General features: G+C 45.1%; 1 protein-coding gene across 1 annotated transcript in view; it reads right to left on the bottom strand.

Moving 5' to 3' along the window:
* LOC124612775 (discoidin domain-containing receptor tyrosine kinase B-like) overlaps positions 1–25,294 on the bottom strand; it is a 260,476-nt gene that overhangs the window by 42,061 nt on the left and 193,121 nt on the right. Inside the window, exons 10-11 of the mRNA XM_047141170.1 lie at positions 19,988–20,124; positions 10–132 (exon numbers count right to left, since the gene is read on the bottom strand). Of these exons, the coding sequence (XP_046997126.1) occupies positions 10–132; positions 19,988–20,124 (260 nt within the window). The remainder of the gene's footprint in view (positions 1–9; positions 133–19,987; positions 20,125–25,294) is intronic.

Below are 25,294 nucleotides of genomic sequence, written 5' to 3'. Positions count from 1 at the left end.
AGTACTGACCGTTCCGAAGGCGCCCTCGGCCAGCCTGGAGAGCATGCGCAGCCGGTGCCTGGGGAACTCCGGGACCGCCGTCTGCTGGAGCCGCCGCCGCAGCGCCGACAGCGCCTCCTGCCGGCACGGCGACTGTGGAGAGAACAGCAGGGTGGCGCGTCAGTCTGTGGGCTCACAGCGACACTCATACAGCAAGAAAACTGCTGAACCAACAACACTTATTAACAGGCACAAACAAGGTGGAAAGTGAAAGAAAAATAAAGGCGTATGGTGTTGGAGACTCAGAAAAGCAGACTCACCCGCCTAATTCGAAAGATTTTTCTGTACTTCGCGCACTGTCACCTATAGGAGTGTGACTACGAGCACGAGAGTTGTCTGTTTACGTGTATCGGATTAGTGTGGCTGACTGCATCGCCCGTGTGTAGTGCGTTGTCATGTTTGTACTGGATGACGATGACAGAAAAGACAACAGTTTGCTTTTGTTCTACAATGTTACTTATATTGTTAACCGGTTTTCGGCTTACAAGGCCATCTTCAGACATTTACTGAGTATTATCACCACTGTTCCGATTGTGACAAATTTGACATTGGTCAGTCAGGCAGAGACATAACAACTAGGCTGGCTGAACATGAACGCAGCTGGAGGTTGCAGAATTCAGACTCTGCATTTGCTGAGCATGTACTGAGTGAGGGCCACAACTACCAGCCAGTTTCCCATGTACTTCACTTAGCAAACAAAGGCCATAAACTCAACCTGCTGGAAGCCCTGGAAATTAACAAACATCTTGCTCACAGTCCAGATCTCATACTAAATGACCAGACACAGCTCAGCACTTCCCCTCTCCTAAACTTCATATAATCATCTTTGTTGTTCATTACTTCCCACACTCTCTCTCTTCCTACATATTCCCATTTTCCTGTATTCATTAAGTTGTTTTGTTTTGTTGAAGTTGTCTTTGTATTCCAGATAGACTGTAGTTTCAATAGTTAAGGCTTTCTTTTAACTGGTATTTGTATTACTGCCCATGTTTAACACCCCTTGTAGTTGTCTCGTCAAATACTGTTCATATTTTACTTTGCTCATTTATTTAATGAAAACTGTTACACAGCCACTGCTTTGATTATAACGTTAATGTTAAAATGCAGTACCACCACACTCTCAGACTGTAGGTACCCTCAAACACCTCCATTTTCCTGCATTTATTTATTTCTGTTTATCTTATTGATATTGCTTAAGATCCTTACGTATTTTGTATTTACATTGATAACTGTCTCTTCTTTTCATTGGTTGTGTATCACTCTCCATGTTTCATATCTCCTGATGCAGCCTTGTCTAGTACTAATTTTATTTTATTTTATTAGTTTTGTTTATTAATAGAAACTGTTATGTAGGCATGCTATTCTTATTTTGTGCTAAATTTTTCCTGTGTACTCCATTGTTATTTATGTACTGTTCAGTTTTTACTTTTTCATTGCAAAGATGTTACTTACTGTATGTTTCTACTTCTGTCTAGATGTGTTACTCCTCTTCCAATGTTGTCTGCTAACATTAAACTTCTTTGGTGATAATACTCTGTAAATGTCTGAAAATGGCCTTGTAAGCCGAAAACCGGTTAACAATAAAAGTAATATTGTAGAACAAAAGCAAACTGGTGCTTTTCATTTATTATAATGTTTTTCTACCAAGAACCGACGGAAGATTCTGTTAATATGACAGAAAAGAGAGGTACCGGCACAAATATCGAACTTGACGAACGGATCACCATCGAGAATCTCAGATGCCCTCACTTCATGAGACACTGCGATGAGATCTGGAAACTAAATCACCATCGAGATACTCAAATGCCCCAGGACATTGTCACAAGGTCTGTTCATAATAAACTTTAGGCCACCACCCCTCCACCCCCTTTGCCGCAATAGAAAAGCGAAAGCAGCCAACAACACTTGGAAAAGTTAGGCCGTTACCCATCCTAGTACTGGCCACGCCCGACGATGCTTAATTGCGGTGATGTGGAGAGAACCAGTCTATACAATGAGACAAGGCCTTTCCAAACAGAACTTCTCAAACAAAAATGATGTGAATTACATCAAACTGATTACAGCCTTTTAATCAGCCTGTGACCAAAAATTGTGTCGACAAGAGTTAACCTTCTCAGCAGCACAGGAGAACGAACTCATGCGTCTCAGACATATACAAGCTCATTCCGTGGCGATGGTATAGTCCAGGGCCCATGTTTACTATTTTTTGCTTGTTTTGGCTCATACTACCACCTCTGAAAGCTGCCTGACCTATAATATAGCAACAACAGTACCGGTAGATGATTTCCACGGTCAAGGACTTTCCGTTGTAGCTTTCGACTCGGTCGTTCCTGCACAAGGCCCCCTTACCTTAAACTGACATATATACCCGTATCCATCCGCACGGAACGTCATCACTCGATCACCCTGTATAATTAGTAGGTGAGGGACATATTAATGTAATGGATATCCTTTCTTTCAGGAGTGCTAGTTCTGCAAGGTTCGCAGGAGAGCTTCTGTAAAGTTTGGAAGGTAGGAGACGAGCCACTGGCAGAAGTAAAGCTGTGAGTACCGGGCGTGAGTCGTGCTTCGGTAGCTCAGTTGGCACGGACAGGCGAAGAAGTACGTACGGCGTTGGCATGGATACAGCGATATGGTATGGCGGCAGGAAGCGTGCTTAATCTACAAAAAACACGCTGCATGAATGTCGGTCGAGGATTACAACCGGGGGAGGAAGGCCCGCTCATCTTGGTTAAGACCATAAAATGCCTAGGTATTACGTTCCACACGGATGTGCAGCGGACAGCAGCGGATAACTACCGACGCATATTGAAGCTGATGCGGACAATGGTGCTGTTACAGAAATTAAGAGCGTTGGATATGATTCAGAGGGGACCTATGTTAACGTATACCTAGCACCGAGACTCACTCACGTAGCGCATGTCCTGCCTTTAACGCGCACAATGGCATCACGGATACAAGCAACTTTCGGAACCTACGTGAGTGTGGGACACCTGTTTAAGATCCGATACACAACGCTTACGCTACCACCTGGAGAGGGTGGACTTGGTCTAGTGAACGTATATGAAAAGGCACGGGCGTTATTCGTCAGTACGATTTTCCGACAGTGGCGCGGTCAATTTCGCAATATCTCGGGTGCGTTGGCCGACGTACTAGCGCCCACTTCAATGCTGCCCCCAGTCGATGTGGGCCATATTTCACCGAAGCTGTCACATTTCAAGTCTTTTTTTTTTGGAGCTTAGCTATGTCAGAGATTTCTTCCCAACAACACGACTACCGACGACGCGAGACGTATACCAACTCTTACTGCGCCGGTGCCCCAGGAATACCCTGGAAAAGAAGTACCCAGACAAGAACTGGCGACAGATATGGCGCGTTATACGGACCGTTTACCTCCCAACGTCGGTACGCTCAACATGGTATGTGGTGATAAATAGGAAGTTCGCAACGAATCAACGGCGGCACGCGATTCATTTGGCAGACACTCCACTATGTTTAGGCTGCGCAACAGTGGACACTGATGAACATCGTTTAACATGTAGTGGGACGGCTCCAGTGTGGCACTTGGCACAACAGATATTGGCGTTCCTGTTACGCTCCGCCCCTCACACAATTTCATCAGACACGCTTTTTTTCCCCCAAGAATATTATTTCCCGGTCCAAAAAACCAATGCAGTGACATGGGTGCGGGGAATGGTGGTGGGCTACGTGTATAACGAATCGGAAAAGGACAAAATTGATTTTTGGCATTTTCTCCTGGATGGACACACGAAGCTGCAACAGCATAAGAAATATAGACAAGACTTCGCTAATTACTTGCGACTTACATTTACCGACCCGCCGGCCAGATGGGGTGTGACGGGTGAGAGATGAGATAGACGAAGAAGCCGAGATAGACATCGATCACAATTACGGACCCTTAGTTCATTTCGAGAAGACGACCCAGTCTTACACCAACGTCTGGAGAACGAGTCGATAGATGGCTCTCTTGCTCTATCGAACGTCGGGTCGTGAGCAGGTGTCGCCCCCGACACGAATTTCATTTCATTGCTACAGGAGCATGTTTCTTTTGTATTTGTACTATCCGCAATGTCTTCATGTCTTTCATTTGGGAATTTTCAGTTTTATTCATTTCATTAATTAATTAATTTTCTAAGTAGCCACTATTTGTCAACATATGGACTTTGTAGACACTATTTATGCGATAGTACAACAACATGTATGTCAGCAAAGGTGGTAAGCCTGACATTGGATTAAAAAAAAAAAAATAAAAAAAAAATAAAAAAACAAAAAAATAAGTAAAAAAAGAAAAAAAAGATGGTAGAGCACTAGCCCAAAAAAAAAAATGGTGGAGCACTTGCCCGCGAAAGGCAAAGGTCCCGAGTTCGAGTCTCGGTCGGGCACACAGTAAAAAACTTAAGAAAAAAAAAAAAAAAGTTGGTAGAGCACTTGCCTGCGAAAGGCAAAGGTCCCGAGTTCGAGTCTCGGTCGGGCACACAGTTTTAATCTGTCAGGATGTTTCATATCAGCGCACACTCCGCTGCAGAGTGAAAATCTCATTCTGGAAGAGGATCAGTTAAATTGTCTGCATGTTCTCCCAATCTCAAGCCTATCAATTTTCATCTCTGGGGGCAGGAGCCTTATATAATTTGTTTACATTCCGACAGACCGAATACAGAAACTCTTCTCTGACATGTCACAAAAGACTGCGAAACTTCTGGACACACTCAGGCAGTATTTGAAAGGTTGCGAAAGTTGGTGTTCGAAGCCTGCACTGCTTTGTAGAAGGAAGAGGAAGGCATACTGAATATTTATTACGAGTTTCTGAGTTGATAATACGTTTGAGCTGAGAGCTTGTATCTGAGGTGTTCAAGTTTCGCTGCGAAGAAATATCTTCAGACAGTAACACACATTTTACAGAATTTCCTTCTGAATCAAACGTTGATAGGAGAATTACGGTTCGTACTGTTAGGTGCTTCCGTAGTCTACTATCAGAATTTTCAGAAATGGAGGTGAAAAGATTTCAGAGAAATTAATCATTAAAAAAAAACCACAGGTCTGTCATGCCTTAACGGAAAAAAATTTTTATGTATGTCAGCACATACCATACTGTCCTGAAAACGACCGGGCGAAATTTATTTCGCAACACAGCTTTATATAGTAAGCAGAAAAAAAAGAAACAAGAAATCCAAATAGTAGGTGCCCCATCAGAAAGCCGTTGAATACCGCGGAATGTCGTATTCTCAAAATCCCAAGAGTGGCATAATATTTCCTTTTCCTTCCGTCTTGTGTAGTGTCCACGTTGTGCAAGTCAGAGGCTGGTGCCGAAAGTCTTTCATCTCCTGCTACACTCGTGAATTATAAAAAAAAAGTCTTTCATCCCCTGCTACACTCGTGAATTATAAAAAAACGACCGAAGCTGGGTGATTTTGGCACTCAATAAACAATGCATGACACCTTCTGCAGCAGTTTACTGAGTACAGTGCCACGGCCTGGTACACTGGTTTAATCTGCCTTCATCCCTCTGATACTATTCCAATATTCACAGTTCCTGAATAGTTGATATGATTAAAGCAAGGAACGAACAACGAGGTCGTTACGGACGGAGTTGAAGCTCAGTTTGGCGAAGGGCAGGGATGGAAATCGGCCGTATTATTTTCGAAGGAACCATGCGGGTGGTGACTGATGCGTTGCAAGCTAACAGTTTAGAGGGAAGTTTCTCTCTAGCGCAGACGGGCAGCAGAATTTATCTGGAAGGCACATTTCAAGAGTTCTACCCACGCATTCCGCAAGGAATAATTAATTAAAGGGATTAAAAGCGGTTCTGCATCGTTTTATGAAATTCAATCAGGTGTTCATTACCGTCAGTATAAATGAAGAGAGCACAATGTAAATACTGTCTATGAAACTCATTCTTAAGAAAATTTTGGGAGCATCAAAATAAACTGCTTGTTTATTTTCATTTATTATAATTAGCCTAGTAGAATTTATGCCAGCAGACCCGTTTTTATATCTTACTAAGCGTTCTATATACAATACATTACATTAAATTCGACAAGCATGCTATAACACGCAATATTATGGTACATTTAGTAGTCATTACAGTGGAGAAAGAGAGAAACCTTAATTCCTTGATGAGTACAACAACAGAGGCTCGTTACAGGAAGGTGGATTTAAACTATGAGAGCTAGCGTAAATGGTCATGAGAGGAGAGAAGTAAGAGAGAGAGAAAAACAGGACGAATACAGTGGATGAAGATAGTGATGTGACTGAATGAGTAATGAAAAGAGCAAGAAGCATAGAAGAGAAGATGGAAACATTTGCTTCACTGTCTGGTAGGGGGAAAACAGACCAGATGCTGTTACTTGTAGGGGAACTGATGCTGATAGAAGGAGGTGTTTCAGCTTCTTTTTAAAACTATCAGGACATTTAATTGCTTACAAGTAAAAAGCAGATTAGTTTGTTCCAGACGCAAACGGCAGCAACATGGAATATTCTTGTTTCACAAATGCGGAAAGCTGGGATACTAGACAAGTAAGGCCTAGTGTTTCGAATACGATGATATAACAGGTACTTAGTCTCTAATGCAAAGTACATAGGTACACGTACAGTGATAAGCCGGTGAAGTGGTAGTCACAACACTTGCCTGGCCACAATGAACCTAACTTGGCGTAAAGAACACTGACAAGGCCAAACAAACAGGTGTGAAGATGTAGCCCACACAATTATTCATGGTTAGTTCTAACCGTCAGTGTTCTCACTACTTTGCAGTATTGGATTAAATCCCGATGGCAGAGGTTCGGTAGAACTAGTAATTCCACAAGTTAGCGATGATGAAGTCTTGTCGGTTTATCAGCCGAGTCAAGGCGTGGTTCTTCGGCAATGTTTCGATGAGTTTCCTACTGGTCATCTTCAGGCCAAGTTTCAGGTTTATGTCCAGATCGTATCTTTATAGACGTCTGGACCGCAGTCTCTTCTGCTCTTCTGCCCCGTTTGCGGCGGTTGGGCACATCCCACGCCTATAGTCGGGTGTCGCAGACGATGCAGAGGGGGTGGAAAGGGGGGGGGGGGGGGAAAGGAGCCCAGCATTTTGGAAGGTCCTGGTCCTGGCGTCGCTTCCTGTCTATTCCATACGCTGCCTTCGCCGCTTTAACGTTCGAGCACCCTTCACGTATACTTGCTAGCGCTACAATCCATGCAGAATTCAGTTGCAAACCGCTATACTGGTTGACAAGATGATTATGAATCCGCTGCACTTTGTCACTGCAGGTTTTCTCGTTTGGCCGAGGCGACCCTTCTCACATGTTTGAGCCCCGCTGCGAAATACACCTTTACGTCCGGCCGATATACTGCTTACCACATTCCCAGCTGATGCTGTAGGCTCCAGATGTTAATTGTGCCAAGCAAATTTTTGATTTTAGCCTATGAGCGGTAAATGGTTTTAATGTAGCTCTCCTCCAATATCCTGGTAATCCTCACTGTGGGCGAACCGGCATAACGAAAGTGTGGTGTCACCGTCAGACACCACACTTGCTAGGTGGTAGCTTAAATCGGCCGCGGTCCATTTAGTACATGTCGGACCCGCGTGTCGCCACTGTGTGATCGCAGACCTAGCGCCACCACAAGGCAGGTCTCGAGATACGGACGAGCACTCAGCCCAGTTGTACGACGACATTGCTAGTGACAATATGGACAAAGCCTTCCTCTCATTTGCCGAGAGTCAGTTAGAATAGCCTTCTGCTAAGTCCATGGCTACGACCTAGCAAGGCGCCAATTGTAACAGTGCATGTATCTTACGAGTCTCATTTGTATAGTCAAGAGAGATGTATCACAAGGAGTGAATAAAGTTAAGTATATTCCAGCTACGTACTTTTCTTGCTACCATTCAATAGTTATCCTGTTCCAGACTTCACGCCCGTCTGCGTTAGATAGCGTGCCTATCGGCCCCCTCAAAATAACACTGTGTCGGCACTTCTGTCGACACATCAGAAAGAGCGCCAGATCCTACATGTCTCCTTCCACATCGCCTTCTTTCTTCTTCTTGCTCGACTGAAGAGTGCCTCCGAGTAACCGTTCTTGCGAGAGGCTTCTCTCAGGTGCTGCAGCTCGGTCGCATACGTCTAGTGCTCTGTGCACAAGGATGGTGAGAACACATTTCGGTTGTGCTGGATGGTGGCAGCCATTGGCTTTTAGTAACTGGTCCGTGTGTGCCTTCTTTCTAATGACAGAATACCCCAACGTGCCATCGTTTTCCTGCACGGTCAACTTTATATTGTCGTGTATGCTGTTAAGATGTGCAAGAAATTTCTGCAGATTTTCTTGGGTCATGCGACCACATCACGCATGAGTCGTTCACATGTCGACAGAATGCCTTTGGTTTCAGACGCACAGCTTTGAGAGCCGTTTCCTCGAAGTGTTCCATGTACAGAGGCTGGATCATCAAAGAGGCAGCGGAAATACGGGTCCATGATGATGTTGTCAACTGGAATAGCGGTTGTCAACTGTGCTCTGCATGGGTTGTAGCACTAGCGAGAATATGTCAAGAGCGCTCTGATGTGAAAGAGGCGAAGGCAGCGGATGGAACAGACAGATAGCACCAGGACGCGAGGCCAGGACCCTCAGACACGAGTCCCCCCCACCAACGTCCGCAATGCCTACTACCACCACCCGCGACACCACTTCTGGAGGCACGGATTGGATCAGCCGTTGCAGACGAGGCAGAGGAGCCAGCGTCTGTAAATACTTGAACTGAACATAAAGCTGACACTTCGCCTGAAGATGAAGAGTAGGAAACTTGGTGACACGTTACTGCAGAACAATGCTTTGACTCGACTGATAATCCGAGAAGACTTGATCACCAAAATACGCTGAAACAGTCTTCCCAATATTCCATATGTTAACGTTTCACATACTGTGGAAATACAATACACAAATTTGATATGGCATCGGTAGCAGCAACATAAGAGTGCAAGCGATTGAGGATTGTTGGGGCGTATATCTTTATTAGCAGAAAAGAAGACAACGACTGTGCGAGGTGGACATGCCGGTTCCCGTTAGATCACCGAAATTGAGAACCGTCACGCACGGCCAAATCTCGGACGGGTCACCGTCCGGGTATGGCACGTAATGATAATTTCCCATTTGCCCTTCCGGCACAGGAGAGGTGGTGCCATTAAGTCGCTCATCGCCAGTCTATGAGCCAATGTCCTGGATTCAGTTCCGAACCTCTCTGCAGTGTCTCATGAAGTAAGGGCATGAGACAATATTGAAGGTGATCCGTCCGTCAGACAGGGGCATCAAGCTTGGTGTCCTCGTAGGTGCTCTTCGACAGGGGTTGGCAGCAAGCTACTCCCGTCTATCTCCAACACGAGCACGACACTGCACTACACATGCACGCAATAGTAACCTACACTTATCAGAAACTCTTACATACACAGCCAAAAGAGTTGCGGCAGTAGTAACACCGGTTCCCGTCATATCACCGAAGTTAAGCACTGTTGGGCTTGGCCAGCATTTGGACGGGTGACGGTCCGGGTCTGCCGAGCGCTATTTTTGTTTATTTATTTATTTACACATCAAGTTCCGTAGGACCAAATTGAGGAGAAAATCTCCAAGGTGATAGAACATGTCAGTATATGAAATTACAACATAGAAGTAATAACAGATAAAAGTAAAATGTTTATGAAGCCGGAAAAAATCCATCCATAAGTTTAAGTAATCGCAATTAACAATACAACAGAATAGAAGGAGTGGCCCATGAGGAAACTCTTCAGTTTCGATTTGAAAGCGAGTGAATTACTGCTAAGATTTTTGAATCCGAGAGGTAGCTTACTCTCAAGGTGTTTTCTTAGTTAGAGGGACTTCCTTTAAGCAGGTATACCTATCAGCTGTCTTCAGTCTAAAAACGGCTCAGCTCTAACACCAACTACTACAGGAATTTTTCCATGAGCGATCCCGGCACCACCCACTACATTGTCACCTGTAAGTTTTGCCAGCCTCCCCTTCCCATACCTACTGAGGTGCAGGCCATGCCTAGTGAAACCCAATCTACTGATAGACCCAACTGGTACCACTGAAATGTGGCCCATGCCCTCTGCCATCAGCGCCCTCTCCAGCCACATGTTAACGCGCCTAACTGTCGCATTAAGATGAGGTCGATCATGAAGCTGAAACAGTTGCACGAAATGCAAGCGGAATACACTCAGCCCTTCAGAGTCCAATTGAGGAGCTACTTCATCAAGCAGTCGCGGCTACGGGCATGAAAGCTGACAGTTGCTGCGAGAGTAATGGGAAGACCAGGTGCCCTTCCATATCCACCGAATGTCTGAGGTTGACATGGAGGTCGGTCGGTGCCGATGGGTCTCCCTAGGCCTGTTTGGACGTAGTTACATACACAGGTCTCTTAATTATCGAAATAAAGGTGCCTGTGGGGTCGAAAGATACGGAAAACCAATCCAATTACGCTGCTGAACCTACCCTTCTGGGTCTCCTATCCATTCATGCCACGCGACTTTACTTGACTACGAGAATACACAGTTTACTGACGACACTAACATCAAAAGACAATTCTAAACAAACAAATCTATTAAAACTGTGTGCAGTAATCACAGAAACCTACATAAAATCTGTTGAACGACTTCACAATGAACAGAGCAAAATTTCAGTAACAGGAAACTTGTGCCTCTGACTCAAAGAGCGGCAATTAAAATCCTCATAGATGCACACAATTAGGATCGATCAGTATGATCCGCATAACAATAATTAACACCTTTCTTAAGCCAACCTTAATTACTGTTAGAATTCTGAACCCTTCCAATTCCCACATGCACGCCATCATATCTCAGGCTTTCACGCGCGCTAATAGTAATTCTTCCCCTGCTCTTCCGTGGGTGTACCGTTCACCTTACCCGATAAGCGAATCTATAATCCGTAAACAATATACCAAGCACGGCATTATATTCTCCACCACGGTGGTCGCGCCTGCGAGTCGCAGACACTGGCCTACAGCAGAGTTATAGGCTTACACATGCGCCCCCTGTGGCGAAGGCGCACAGACATCCGATTCGCTTATCGATGTATATTCAGCGGCGATGACACCATGACTTCCCTGCAGTTTAATTATCCCAAGAGCCGGATTCCATGCTTAGTCCAAATTAAAACTGAGACGTGGTCAAAATTTGGTGCTTTGAAGAGCGTGGAGCAGCGCGTTGTGTAAAGCAGTCGCCCTCAGTTTCTGGCGGTGGCGCCGCTGTGGTAATGGCAGCATTGGTGTCTCCCTCTGGTGGGAAAGGGGAAAGGTTGCCTGTTCACGTGCATTTAAGGGGCGCTATTAGCTCGGCAGGGGGTCAGTCGGAGTGAGGCTAGGTCAGTCTCGCGTCACCAGTTGCTGGTCTGTCTCTCGTTTGCATTTGTGCGGCAGTTAGTGTCTGTCTGTCGTCGGAGTGCTAGTATGTCTATCCTTTGGATCAACTTTAAAACCAGAAAATGAGAGTCTTGCCACTCCGCCAGTAACAGAACTCAGCTAGTGGTCGCCCGGTCGGGGCTGAGTTCCTGGATCTGAGTCTGCGCGTTAGGCCGCCAGTATGCTCGAGTTGCTCGGGCAACGGTCATTGGCGGTTGGAGCGGTCGGTTGGTTGGTCGCGCACTGAGACGCGAGATGACGTGTCCGCCTTGAGCGTCGGCGCATGTGAGGTCCCCACGTTGAGTCCATTGGGCAGCGCCGTATAGAAAGGTGTAGTGGCTTCGCGGTTCACACGAGAGTAACAGGAGCGAAACCACGACATCCAGCTGGCCGGGGCGAGCTGCGTTGCCGTGAGGCGGGAGATCGGCTCGCCTTCCTGCGGCCGCTGAATCGGCTGGCAGCGGACGGTTCGGGAGAGCGTTGGGGGTGCAGCGCCAGGTCTTCGCAAGAAATCGCAGTTATTAGAAGTTAAGTGCTACATTGTTTCATTTACTTGTTAAATTCTACTTGTTTTTGCTCGTTTGTCTCTTGTCCGCATTTGTTTGGCATTTAGTATCTGTTTGTTTGTTATCGATCCGCCGTACGTTAATAGCTGCCTCTGTCATGTTTGTCGAATTCAGTGTTAACGAATTTATTGCTAAAGGCCGATTTTTGAAATATGTTTCTATCTTGCCTATCAACTTGCGAGGTGGTATATGTGTAACGTAGAGCATGTTGTACGTTTTATGTAAGTCTGCATTTTATGGGTTTTATTTAAATAGTCATTTTAGGTTATAAGCTTGCCACCCTTCCACCGTAAGAGTCCTTTAATAAAAAAAAAATGCACTCTCGGTCGCAAATAATTTGAGGGTTGCACCATTTCCATTCCCCTTACGGGGTGCATAGTTTACACGTTTGTGTGAGTTATTAAAAACGTTTGTTTAAAGTAATCTGGTGTGTTGCAGATTTGCACCAGTGTACTCTTTCAGAGGTTGTTGTGAGCGGTTGTGACTACGGCCTTGTTGGGAGGGAGCAGGCAAGTTTCTCAGCCCGAAGGCTCCTCTGTTAATATTGTTCTTTGCCTCTAAATAAAACTGTAACTTGATATTTCGAGGATGCTTTTCTGCTTATAATTTTAAACCTGTTTTGAAAAGGCTTTTGGGAATAAAATTCACATTTGTTAAATAGTGACTTGATATTTCGAGGGTGCTTTTCTGCTTATAATTTTAAATCTGTTTTGAAAAAGCTTTTAGCAATAAAATTCACATTTGTTAAAAGTAATTTTCCATCAGTTCCTTCCTGGCAACTACTTCCACGCTCACCTAGTGTGATTAAACGTATCAGTGTTCTTGACGAATCGGCAGTAAGTAAAGTAAATTCTTTAAAAAAAATTGTGAAAGTAAATTCACGGTTCAAAAACCAGTATCTCCATTTATTAAATTATGAACTAATGTAATACCTATAACTTCTTTGAAGACAAAATCCCAAAAGGGAAGGTGGATGTTAGAACCTTCACATGACTTTACTTCGTGGAATGCCCTGTATCAATACAATGTTGGCCACAGCTGACATTTCTGGCTGTGAGTAGCGTGTGTATCTTCGATGTTCCACACATCTCTCACGAACGGTGCGTGTTGATTGACCTGTGTGTGACTTCTCGCAGTTTCTGCAAGGAATCTGATACATAACCGCCTTAATACGTCCTTTACGGAGCCGAGTAAAGCTGCAATCTTCGTGGGAAGCCGGAAGATCAACTTAATACAGTGTTTCTGGAGATACGGCCTATCTTCGAGGAAAACGCACCCACATAGGGAAAAAACGCACTTGATCCGAAGGAACTACTTTCTTCTTCCCCATCACATGCCTACGTTCTAGGTATTACACTGAAAGTTTGTTGCTGAGAAAATCCATTCGCCTTAAAAATGCTCTTGAGGTATGTGAGCTCATCTTGCAAATGATCTTTATCGGATATACAGTGCACCCTGTGCTCTAAATTCTTAAGGACGCGTATGGTCTGTGAAGGGTGATGGCAGCTACTGGCATATAGGTATAGATTTGTGTGTGTTGGTTTACAATATACGGCATGTTCTAATGTGCCATCAACTTTATGGCGAGTGACAACATTCAAAAAGGGGAGGCAGCCGTCTTTTTCTATTTCCATAATAAATTTGATATTAGCATGTATAGAATTCGGATGCTCAAGAAACCGATGTAATTCATGCATCCCGTATTGGCCTTATCACAAACGTGTCGTCCACGCACCTCCAGAAGATCGTTCGTTTAAAGCTACGCGCTTAACACAACCAGACAAGTCAGCTGTGGCCGAACATTGTATTGATACATAGCATTCCGTGAATTATAGTGATGTGAACATTCTAACACTCACTTCTTCCTTTGGGGATTCTGTCTTCAAGGAAGCTATAGAGATCAGTTCACCTAATAATTTAATAAATAGAGATGATGGTTTTAACTTGGACAAAGCATGGAATCCGGACCTTCGGATATTTAAACTGCAGAGAAATCGTCATGGCATCGCATACATCAATAAGCGAATCGTATGTCTGTACGCCTTCACCACTGCCGGAACGTCTGTAAGTGTACCTCTTTGATGCTGAGCAGCGTCTGTGACTCGAAGGCGCGTACCGCCGCGGTAGAGCGTGTAAGGCCGCGCACGGTGCCTTCCCGTGAGTCACGAAAGTCATTCTAAGCAATGCCGGGCGATCGGCGGCCGTAATATCAGTGGAAGATATGGTATTTGCACGGCTCCGTTCTCGAAATTGAATGGACTATTCATTGCACCGCGAAAAGTTAAAAATGCACTTGAAATTCCCGTTAAGATAATTACGGGTATTTTGAAAAATGCACGAATAATAAACGAAGTGTTAAGAGGGCAAAATCAATGTTTATAGCACCAAAAATCCGCCGAATAAATTTACGCTTCGAAAATATACCACACAATTTATAGAAAAATTCAGTTGTAGTTTGTTGTGGTCAGAAGCCCGACAGAGAGGAAAGGAAACAATGGAACGAAAACTTGAATCAATAACATCTAAATTAGATTAACTTACGCTCACACAAATTTGTTTTCCATATGGATGTGTATCATTAAATCACACAAATGGGATTTCTTGCACACATTACTATTGCAATGACTGCACGAGCTAATGATAGCCAGAAGACAAAACCAAACATAAACAACCCACACACACTCAGCCAATGAAAAATCAAGAACATAATCAGTACCCTCGTCCTATACGCTACATAACACTAGTGCAGCGTCTATTTCCTGGAAGTACACAGTTGGCCGTATAGTAGGCACTCTTAAAAACTAACTCGCAACGGCGTTGAGAAGCCCTGTATGTATGTTGTAAGTAGGCTGTTTAGGTTTTTATGTTGGTAACGCCACATGGCGCTCTATATGAAAGTCACTGACTGTGCTGTGTGAAGTCTGTGGCTCGTTGGCATTGTTGGAATTGTGAACAGCGCGTAGCATTGCGCAGTTGGAGGTGAGCCGCCAGCAGTGGTGGATGTGGGGAGTGAGATGGCAGAGTTTTGAGAGCGGATGATCCGGACGTGCGTCCATCAGAGAGAGTAGATTTGTAAGACTGGATGTCATGAACAGACATATATTTATATTATTATGACTTTTGAACACTATTAAGGTAAATACATTGTTTGTTCTCTATCAAAATCTTTCATTTGGTAACTACGCCTATCAGTAGTTAGTTCCTTCAGTAGTTAGAATCTTTTATTTAGCTGGCAGTATTGGCGCTCGCTGTATTGCAGTAGTTCGAGTAACGAAGATTTTTGAGGTAAGTGATTCATGAAAGGTATAGGTTATTGTTAGTCAGGGCCATTCTTTTGTAGGGATTATTGAAAGTCAGATTGCGTTGCGCTAAAAACACTGTTGTGTCAGTTTAGTGATGATCAGAATAAGTAAAGAGAGAAATGTCTGAGTACGTTCAGTTTTGCTCAGCTATTTGAAAATCAAATAACGTAAGGGGTTAATCAGCACAGTAATTCACTAATGTGTACGGCACCACTAATGTGTACCGTCGCCGTTCACGCTTTCTAAGAATAGACTCCTAAACACTGGCCCACTCGACCTCTTTGCATCTGGATCCGCCACTCACGTTGTCGGCCGCCAACGCCACGTCTCCACTGGCGTTCTCTACGTCCAGCTGTTCCACACCGACTTCTAGACGGAGCTGTCGTTAATCAAGAGCAACATCGAACGGCATGTCCTCCGTGTGCTTGACGCCGCTCTCTGAGTCAGCCAGAAACCGTAGCTGCAGGCTCCGTCTGTTCCAGTCCTCACCGCAAGACTCTAAGAGCGGACAGCACGGGACGCAAGGCAACAGGGGGCGACGTCCTCCATGCGCTCGACCGCGCTGTCGATGTCTGTGTGTTGTCAGCCAGCGGCCGTCCGTCAACGTCCCGGACCTTGGCTGCAAACTCCGACTCGTCCGCTGCCCGACACAAGCCTCATTAACCGTGCCGCGCGGAGAGGCCGCGCGGTTTGAGGCGCCATGTCACGGATTGCGCAGCCCCTCCCGCCGGATGTTCGACTCCCCATGGGCCATGGGTGTGTGTTTCGTTCTTAGCATAAGTTAGTTTAAGTAGGGCGTAAGTCTAGGGACCGATGAGCTCAGCAGTTTGGTCCCTTAGCACTTCACATACATTTGATCATTCATTAACCGCTCGCGTGATCACTCGCTGGAGTCAGGTTTACAGTGGTGATACGTCTCCGTGACCTCATTATGACGTGTAAGTGCCAAATTTCCATCGTTAGGGATGTCTATCGCTTTCGTGGTCGTACCGAGTTTCCCATGGAACTAACGTCACATCTGGTACACTTGCTGGCGTGACATAACGATTCTTACAAAAAGAATGTGACTGGTTGCTGCTTTCAATGCCTAATTATTTCCAGACGTGAAAGTTACGCTCATTTCCGTAATGCTGTCTGCAGTTGCACAGCCATTATGTGTGCCTCAATACTATTATTAAATTGACAGGTACTTATGAATTACACAGTAATTGTTAAGTCATATCTTGCTTCTTACTATTCGATTTAACCTGTTTATTAAATTCATTGTAACTGATCTGTTTATTCATTTTAGGACAACATACACAACACATTGTTGTCTACAGAATGAAATTTGACTCTGCAGAGGTGTGTGCGCTGGTATGAAACTTGCTGGCAGAAAAACTGTGTGTAGGACCGAGACTTGAACTCGGGACCTTTGCCTTTGGCGGGCAAGTATTCTACCATCTTTTTTTTATGATACAATGATCTTTATTGAAAAAACTATATATATGCAACACTTCTTCAGGGTGTAATTTAAACTAATACAAATGATTGTTAGCTTGACAAAAACATTAGAAAAACATTAAATACAACAAGATATAACACATTCTGTCTTCTTCCTTTTTTTATGTACGAGAACGTGGATAAGGGTGTTGCCTCATGTGACGGGTTAACATGGCACACTCCAACTTTGAGGGGGGTCAAGGAAGACGCTGCGGAGATAACCGACAGAAATTTGTCGGTAAGATGGTTTTCGGGTGAGGGTGCTATGCCCGGCCACAACTTTGTACAAGAAGTCGAGGACTGTATGCGGACCACTCTGAAAGAGGCATTGTAAAGCCTGTCCAAAATGGCTCTGAGCACTATGGGACTTAACATCTGTGGTCATCAGTCCCCTAGAACAGTCCCCAGTCAACTATGGACATGCAAAGAGACTACTGGCAAATCAAGTTTGATGAGGCTGAGCAGGAAAAGACTGCCTCCATGATGCTTATGGTCTTTATGCATTTCAAGTTACAATGTTTGGACTATGCAACACTCCAGCCACCTTTGAACAATTGATAGTACCCTGCTTCAACACCTTGAATGGATGACATGTCTTTGCTATGTAGATGACACAGTCATATTTTTGAAGACATTTGAAGAACATCTAAGCTGACTGACATTTGTTTTGAAGTGTGTTCAGATTGCTGGTCTGTGCCTGAACCCAAAAAAGTGCCTACCGCACGACCACGAGCTCCGGACTGTAAAGCCTGTCCTCAAAACCAGATGAGTGTATGGTGCTTAGCGGGAGGGTAGTGAAATGTCTGGGGCAACAACAAGAAATCTGTGGTTACCGTCGTTGGGGGCACGGAGGTTTGCCCACGTTTCGTAGGATGAGGAGTCAAACCTTTCGTTTTGGGGGGCACGTAAGACGGTGCTCGTCTGTGTCTTCGAGATGACAGTCGGGGCAGAGTGGGGAGGTGGCCAGTCCTATGCGATAAAGTCGACTACGAGCCGGTAATTTGCCATAGACTACAACATACCAGAGTGCAGACGAAGACGACGGTAAAAACGGTGCATGTACACACCCCAAACCGTTCGCCAGTTAATGTCAGGGTGCTGTAGCATCATGGGGTCGCAAGGGTTGGACAGCATAAACAAACGATAATTGTATTTTGTACGGGGAGGACGGGTGACTGGAAGATCGACCCGAACGCAGCTGAGTTATATGAAACAATTGGCGACATGGTACAATAATGGAGAAATAGGTGCCACATTGATCGGTGGATCGAGAGAAGCTGGTCGGAGGATATCTAAGAGACTGCGTGTTAAGGACGGAACCGGCCCCCGGCAGTGCTGCAACACAGTATAGACGAAGAGTGCAGAAGATCGTGCCTGCACGTTGACGAGTCCGAGGCCACCTTTTGCAGGAGGCAGTGTTAGAGTGTTGTAGCTGACTTTAGAAGGTGCTCCTGCTGACATAAAATATGCAACGGCTGATTGGATTCGGCGGCCAAGGAGTTACGGCATTGGGAGGATCTGGGCGACGTGTACCAGTTTAGGGGCGAGATACATGTTCGCATAGGACACACGTTGGAGTTGGTTTAAGTTACGGTGCACTTGACAGCGAACATGGTGCCGAATCGACTGCAAAAGCCTCCGGTAAGCGAGGGCCACTGCGCGGTGTGTGGAGCTCGTAAATTTTTATACCCAAGTAACGAAAGGTGGCACTGACTGGGAGTGGGGTCGGCACCATAACCGGTAGGCCTCACCCAATGTGCATCATAGTCGATTTGCGTACATAAAGAATGCTACCCGAATTACGTCCATACTTCTGGATTCATTGGATGGCGTCACTGAGTTCCGTGGAGGAGCAGGTGAGAAATACGTCGTCCGCATAAGCCCTGCAGTGAAAGGTGCAGTCACGCAAAGTGAGAGCCTATAGTCTAGAGGTAAGACCAGTGATGAGGGTCTCAAACGCAATGGAATAGACATAAGGCATCCTTGACGCACAGAGCGGCGTATAGGAATCGGTCCTACAAGCCTCCCATTGACTTGTACCATCGAGACCACGGGAGGTAGTAACCGGCGAATGGCATCGACAAAGAGTAATGGCAACCCCATACGTGTCCCCACCATGAGGAGGAATGGAAAGCGATCAAAGGCACTCGTAAAATCGATGGATACCAGTGCGGCACGAAGGTGACAAACAGCCGCCAGCGCGATAAGGTCGCCGCATTCTCCTAGAGCTGTTTGTATGGGGCCCCTCAACCACTTGCAGTCTGCCCCGGTGAAAGGACCGTAGGTAAGATGGTGCGTATGCGCGCTGCTAAAAGACTTGCATAGATTTTATACTCTGCATTCATTAATGTAAGGAGGCGATATGCAGAGACATGGGACCCTCCCTTCAGCATAGGCACTGGTAGAAGAATGCCAGTGACGAATTCAGGTGGAATTGGGAAGGACGGAGTAAAGAGTTCCTGAATCATTTCCGTCCAGCGAGAGGAAGCATTAAGGTGGTGAACGCCCGGTAAAACATGGGGAGACCATCTGGTCCTGGTGATTTCTTCTTGGCCCCCTTGTTGATCGCATTTACCACCTCTTCTGGGTTGATTGCAGTCATCATGGACGTTGACTCCGTACGGTGAGGGTCCGATCAGGGGAAGGACGGAGATCATCAGGAAGTGGCGGTGCGACGAAACACCATCCACAATCCATGCCGCATCCGACCATCGTCGTCGACGTCGACTTTTCGTCCCCAGCATCACGACCTCCGACGGTGTTCACCACACAACACAGGCGGTGTCTGCCTTTTCTGAAGATTATCACCAGTTTTATAACGCAATAAATTAATTATTTTCTAATTTGTCACATTATTTTTTGCCGTGATTTTGTAGTATCAGAACAGCTTCTCCGTTTCTTGGATACAAATAAGATATGTACAAAAATAGACAGTTTGTTTTTTGATTCTCCTGACAAATGTGAGATCTGACACTTAGAATGTTTAACATTTACATTCTTCAATTACATTTGGAAGTCTAAATACTGTGCCCTCGCGGTTTTCGATAGGCTATTTCGTGGCAGCAGTTATCTCAACACTGTGTTTGTACTATGGCATGTACAGTTGCTGGAGTAAGGTTTTCTCTTCTGAGAGAAACAACTGCCTCTAGTTAGTCAAAGTATCAGCCGAGTGCCGGGAGCAGGCTGCTGGTACTGACCTTCTTACCCTTGGACGCAGTCTTGTTGTCCCTGGAAAGCAGGCTGCCCGTGTCCTTGAGACTGACCGCGGGGGAGGGCGACGGCGCAGCAGGAGGCCGCACCCCTGTGTCAGGCACGGCGTAGTCGTGGACCGGCTCTGCAACAACACGACCACTGGAGTACAGCATCCACTGTCCACTCGAAGAAAACTCAACAGCTGTGTGTGCTGGGATTATCAGTCCAAACAAAAAAGAAGGCAACAAAGCTTAGCACGACTACTTTGTATCAGGTTACCACTCAGCTGTAGAACCTTTAACCCGCCAAAAATCAGCATTTGTTTGTTTCACTTAGTACCACTGGTGTTATGAAGACCTCAAGTAACTTACACGCGCTGTACCAATATTATTTTAATGAACTAACATAAAAATGTACACTACTGGCCATTAAAATTGCTACACCAAGGCGAAATGCAGATGATAAACGGGTATTCATTGGGGAAATATATCATACTAGAACTGACATGTGATTACATTCCCACGCAATTTGGGTGCATAGATACTGAGAAATCTGTACCCAGAACAACCACCTCTGGCCATAATAACGGCCTTGATACGCCTGGGCTTTGAGTCAAACAGAGCTTGGATGACGTGTACAGGTACAGCTGCCCGTGCAGCTTCAACACGATACCATCAAGAGTAGTGACTGGCGTATTGTGACGAGCCAGTTGCTCGGCCACCATTGACCAGACGTTTTCAGTTGGTGAGAGATCTGGAGAATGTGCTGGCCAGGGCAGCAGTCGAACATTTTCTGTATCCGGAAAGGCCAGTACAGGACCTGCAACGTGCGATCCTGCATTATCCTGCTGAAATGTAAGGTTTCACAGGGATCGAATTAAGGGTAGAGCCACGGGTAGTAACACATCTGAAATGTAACGTACACTGTTCATAAGTGCCGTCAATGCAAACAAGAGGTGACCGAGACATGTAACCAATACCATCACGCCTGGCGACACGCCAGTATGGTGATGACGAGTACACGCTTCCAATGTGCGTTCACGGCGATGTCGCCAAACACGGATGCGACCTTCATGATGCTGTAAACAGAACCTGGATTCATCCGAAAATATGACGTTTTGCCATTCGTGCACCCAGGTTCGTCGTTGAGTACACCATCGCAAGCGCTCCAGTTTGTGATGCAGCGTCAAGGGTAACCGCAGCCATGGTCTTGGGATCCAGCACGGCGTTCCGTGTTACGCTCCTGAACCCACCGATTCCATATTCTGCTAACAGTCACTGGATCTCGAGCAACGCGAGCAGCAATGTCGCGATACGATAAACTGCAGTCGCGATAGGCTACAATCCCACCTTTATCAAAGTCGGAAACGTGATGGTGCGCATTTCTCCTCCTTACACGAGGCATCACAACAACGTTTCACCAGGCAACGATGGTCAACTGCTGTTTGTGTATGAGAAATCGGTTGGAAACTTTCCTCACGTCAGCACGTTGTAGGTGTCGCCACCGGCGTCAACCTTGTGTGAATGCTCTGAAAAGCTAATCATTTGCATATCACAGCATTGTCGTCCTGTCGGTCAAATTTCGCGTCTGTAGCACGTCATCTTCGTGGTGTAGCAGTTTTAATGGCCAGTACTGTATATTACAGCTGTTCAGCATTACAGTCGTCATTCTATTTTCGTAACTGTTGCATACAAGAAGCAAGAAACAAATTAGGTTGCAGTCATATTCACTACGGTGGTACCCACTGCAAGAAGCATGAATAAATTTTATTGTGTTGTAAATACAAAACCATAATTGTATACAACTGATTCAGAGGGAAAAAGTCATATACTTTGAAAATCGTAGCGTTGATAACAAGGGAGGAGGTAAATTTCGAATGTGTTTACGGGGTCACATTGACACCAGTGGTACCAGGAAGGGTACAACAACTGATGAGGCACGAAACCTTAACAATGGGTACAAAAATATCTGGGAAATAATATTCACACTGTTGCATGTATTTCATGTAACCGTCATTATTCTGTTTTCATAAACGTTACTTTAAAGAAACAATCAAACAATTTACAGTGGGGTCATACTGATCCCAGTGGTACTCGGTTGAAAAAAAACATATAAATAAATTTTAATCTTCTGTAAAAACAAAAACGAACAAAACGTCATTCGAGACGATTCACTCACAGTGAGAAAGTCACATATTTAGAAAACAATGGTTTCGAAAACGAGGCTGATGTATATTTACAAAGAGGTGAAGGGGTCACACTGACCCCAGTGGTACTACAACGGTTAAAATGATTCATAAGCTCTTGGAAATTGTAAGAATACTTTAATATTGTTCCTTACCCTGCCGCAGCATCTACAGTAAACTTTCTCGAGTGCGCGGAGCGTAATTGTTAGAGAGTTGTGTGTAGGTTTCGTGGTAGACGCTACATACAGCGCCGGAGTCGTGACATGCAAAATCTCTGACTGCCATATTTGACATAAACGATTAAGGATCTCATTACAGAAGAAGTATATTTACATAAGTGCGACCAGTTTCAGTGTGAGGTAGATAATTTGTGTGATGAAATTTCCGCATTCCTGCGTCATGTCGCGAGATCATATTGTGTCACGAGAGCAATAGTCAGCAGTCGCGATATGGTTACGCATGCGGGAAAAATCATTGGCGCCAGTTTTAGGACGAACGAACGTAAATTGCGAGTATTGTGTTAACCACCCGGAACAAACGACCTGAACAGCGATTTCTGCGTGGTTGTGAGGTTAGTAATCGAACAAAGTGATAGCACGGCAATAGATTTCATTGTACTCCGAACAGATCACGTGGCGGAAGTGTCACTGACCAGTTACAAGTATTGTTGGAACAAATCACTTGTAGACAGTGCTGCCCGTATTACTGTGTCTTACTGGTAGAATATACGTGCATCTGTATGGAATCTTTGTGGTCCTTCTTGTGTGAATGCTCCCCTAACTCTCAACTAATTAATGTACATTATAGGATTAAACTTAAGTTGACGCTGGCAGTCTCAACACAATTAGCGAGGAACGGAAACATGTACGTAACATTTAGGGATATCGTCATAAAATATCCAGTACACACACCTGTGTATTTTGTAACACTGTGAGCAGAAATCGTTTGGTCTTTTAAATCCATGGGTCGCTGGTAGAATTTTGTTTGACCTTCTCTGCATGTATGGCTTAAGGGTCCTGCAAAAGCACCAATATAATGGCCGAGCGACCGACCGATTTCCGGGCAGCCTACAAATATCCCGACGGACTATACTCAGATAACACAGCGCCGCCCTGTTGCTGAATTCGTTTACCTTGCAATAATGAAGGTTATGTTTTACGAGATCCCGATTGGTTTTACACAGAAACAAAACCTGGGGTTTGCCTTCACTCTTTTAGAGGTAACAAGGACAAAAATAGCCGAGAGATTGTTGTTGGCAAAGGAGTGGCCAATGTAAAGAAAGAAAATTATCCAGGCTCCGTTACTTAAGGAACTGGGAGTCTGTGATTTTCCTAATTATAGAAGAAAGGATGAAAGATGTTTTTTGGCAGTGCTGAACATCACCAAGCCATTGTCATCTAAAACTGATACAGTCATGAGAGAGGCTATAAGCAGCAAGGACAACCTATTAACTACTCAATGGCTCAAAGGGCTCTAAGCACTATGGGACGTAACATCTGAGGTCATCAGTCCCCTAGACGAAGAACTACTTAAACATAACCAACCTAAGGACATCACTCACATCCATGACCGAGGCAGGATTCGAACTTGCGACCGTAGCAGCAGCGCGGTTCCGGATTGAAGCGCCTAGAACCGCTCGGCTACACCGGTGGGCTCCTATTAGCTACATTTTGGTTTCCAGCCACTGGCAAACTTTACGATGATTTCAAATGCAGTTAAGTTGTATCCCCATAATTACTGTCTAAAATGATCCCTAAAACCAGTAACGTGTTTTGTAGTTGGCTGAGGAATTACACCATGTTAAAGGACAATAAATAAAGCTAAAGATGTCCATGTACACTTCGTTAGTTTATTTATGTATGTTGCACAAAATATGCCTCAGTAATTTTAAAAAAGTGATCTCAAATTACAGGAAGGAAGACGACAAATGTTAGTGGCGCGCATCATTTAATAAATATAACAAAAGATAACAGAAAAACGAACCTAGCCGAGCGGTCTAAGGCGCTGCAGTCATAGACTGTGCGGCTGGTCCCGGCGGAGGTTCGAATCCTCCCTCGGGCATGGGTGTGTAAGTTTGTCCTAATTTAGGTCAACTGGTGTGTAAGCTTAGAGACTGACGACCTTAGCAGTTAAGTCCCATAAGATTTCACACACATTTGAACATTTTTGAAAAACGAACCGTTTAGCAACTGTTAGAACGGTCAAAAAATCCTGTATATTACACTTCATATCAGAAGGGGCTGGATTTTTTTTTAACACTTTTAAGGACGAAAAAAGTATATTTTAAGAATAAAAGCCCACTGACTGCCTATAATTCGGGTTTTAGGTTTTACTTCCCATGAGTATCGATAGTGAAATCTAAGTTTTATATGTCTGTATTTTAGTTTTTAAATCGTATATCGTTAAGTGTCGGAAATAAAACTATACACCGAGATACAGAATGTCGACGGACTTTTATTCATAAAATATATAGCTCTTTTACTCTCTCATGCGCCACGTGAAACTATTATGGATTCGCTAAAAAATGAAGCAAGTTCTACGTCTCTTGTATCGAATGCAATACACCTCGCACGATGTGTTCTCACAGACATCTACAGTCTTTAATCTTCCCAGAAGCTCTGCCAAAGTTTCGTCCGCTTCGCACACTGTCAGGTATATGGGAACAGCACGTCATCCGACGCCCAGCGATAAATGACGAGCATTTTTCGGTCGGTTGGCACTACAACGCTGCACACGGCAGAGTTTGTGGGGTGGAGGTGCGGGGGTTCAGGAGCCGATTGGTCGTATCCGAACGACAGCCCCACAAGAAAAGTTGGTCGGTCGATTTATCGGTCGGTCGATTGGTCGGTTGGTGCGGCTGTTGGGCCATGTGAGGTGAGGCGCGGCAGCTTGCGCTGCGGGTTGCAGGCCTGCCACGGGCGGGTAGGCCCGTACCCGGACGCCTCTGTTCGCTGGCTCCCCTCAGTCTGGCGAAGCTCGTGAAAATATCCTAACCAAGGTTGTAGAACACACTAAGTAAGCAAGAGCTATTTCGTTCTAGCAGTGTACTTTTACACTTCTACACAAAATACGAGGGTTGCCCAGTAAGTAACGCAGCACATTTTTTTCTCAGCCGAAAACAATGCTA

Source organism: Schistocerca americana, chromosome 4 (genome assembly GCF_021461395.2).
Source record: "Schistocerca americana isolate TAMUIC-IGC-003095 chromosome 4, iqSchAmer2.1, whole genome shotgun sequence".
In the NCBI taxonomy this organism is placed as follows: domain Eukaryota; kingdom Metazoa; phylum Arthropoda; class Insecta; order Orthoptera; family Acrididae; genus Schistocerca; species Schistocerca americana.
Note: the sequence above shows the minus strand (reverse complement) of the source record. Positions and strands in the feature narration are given on the sequence as shown.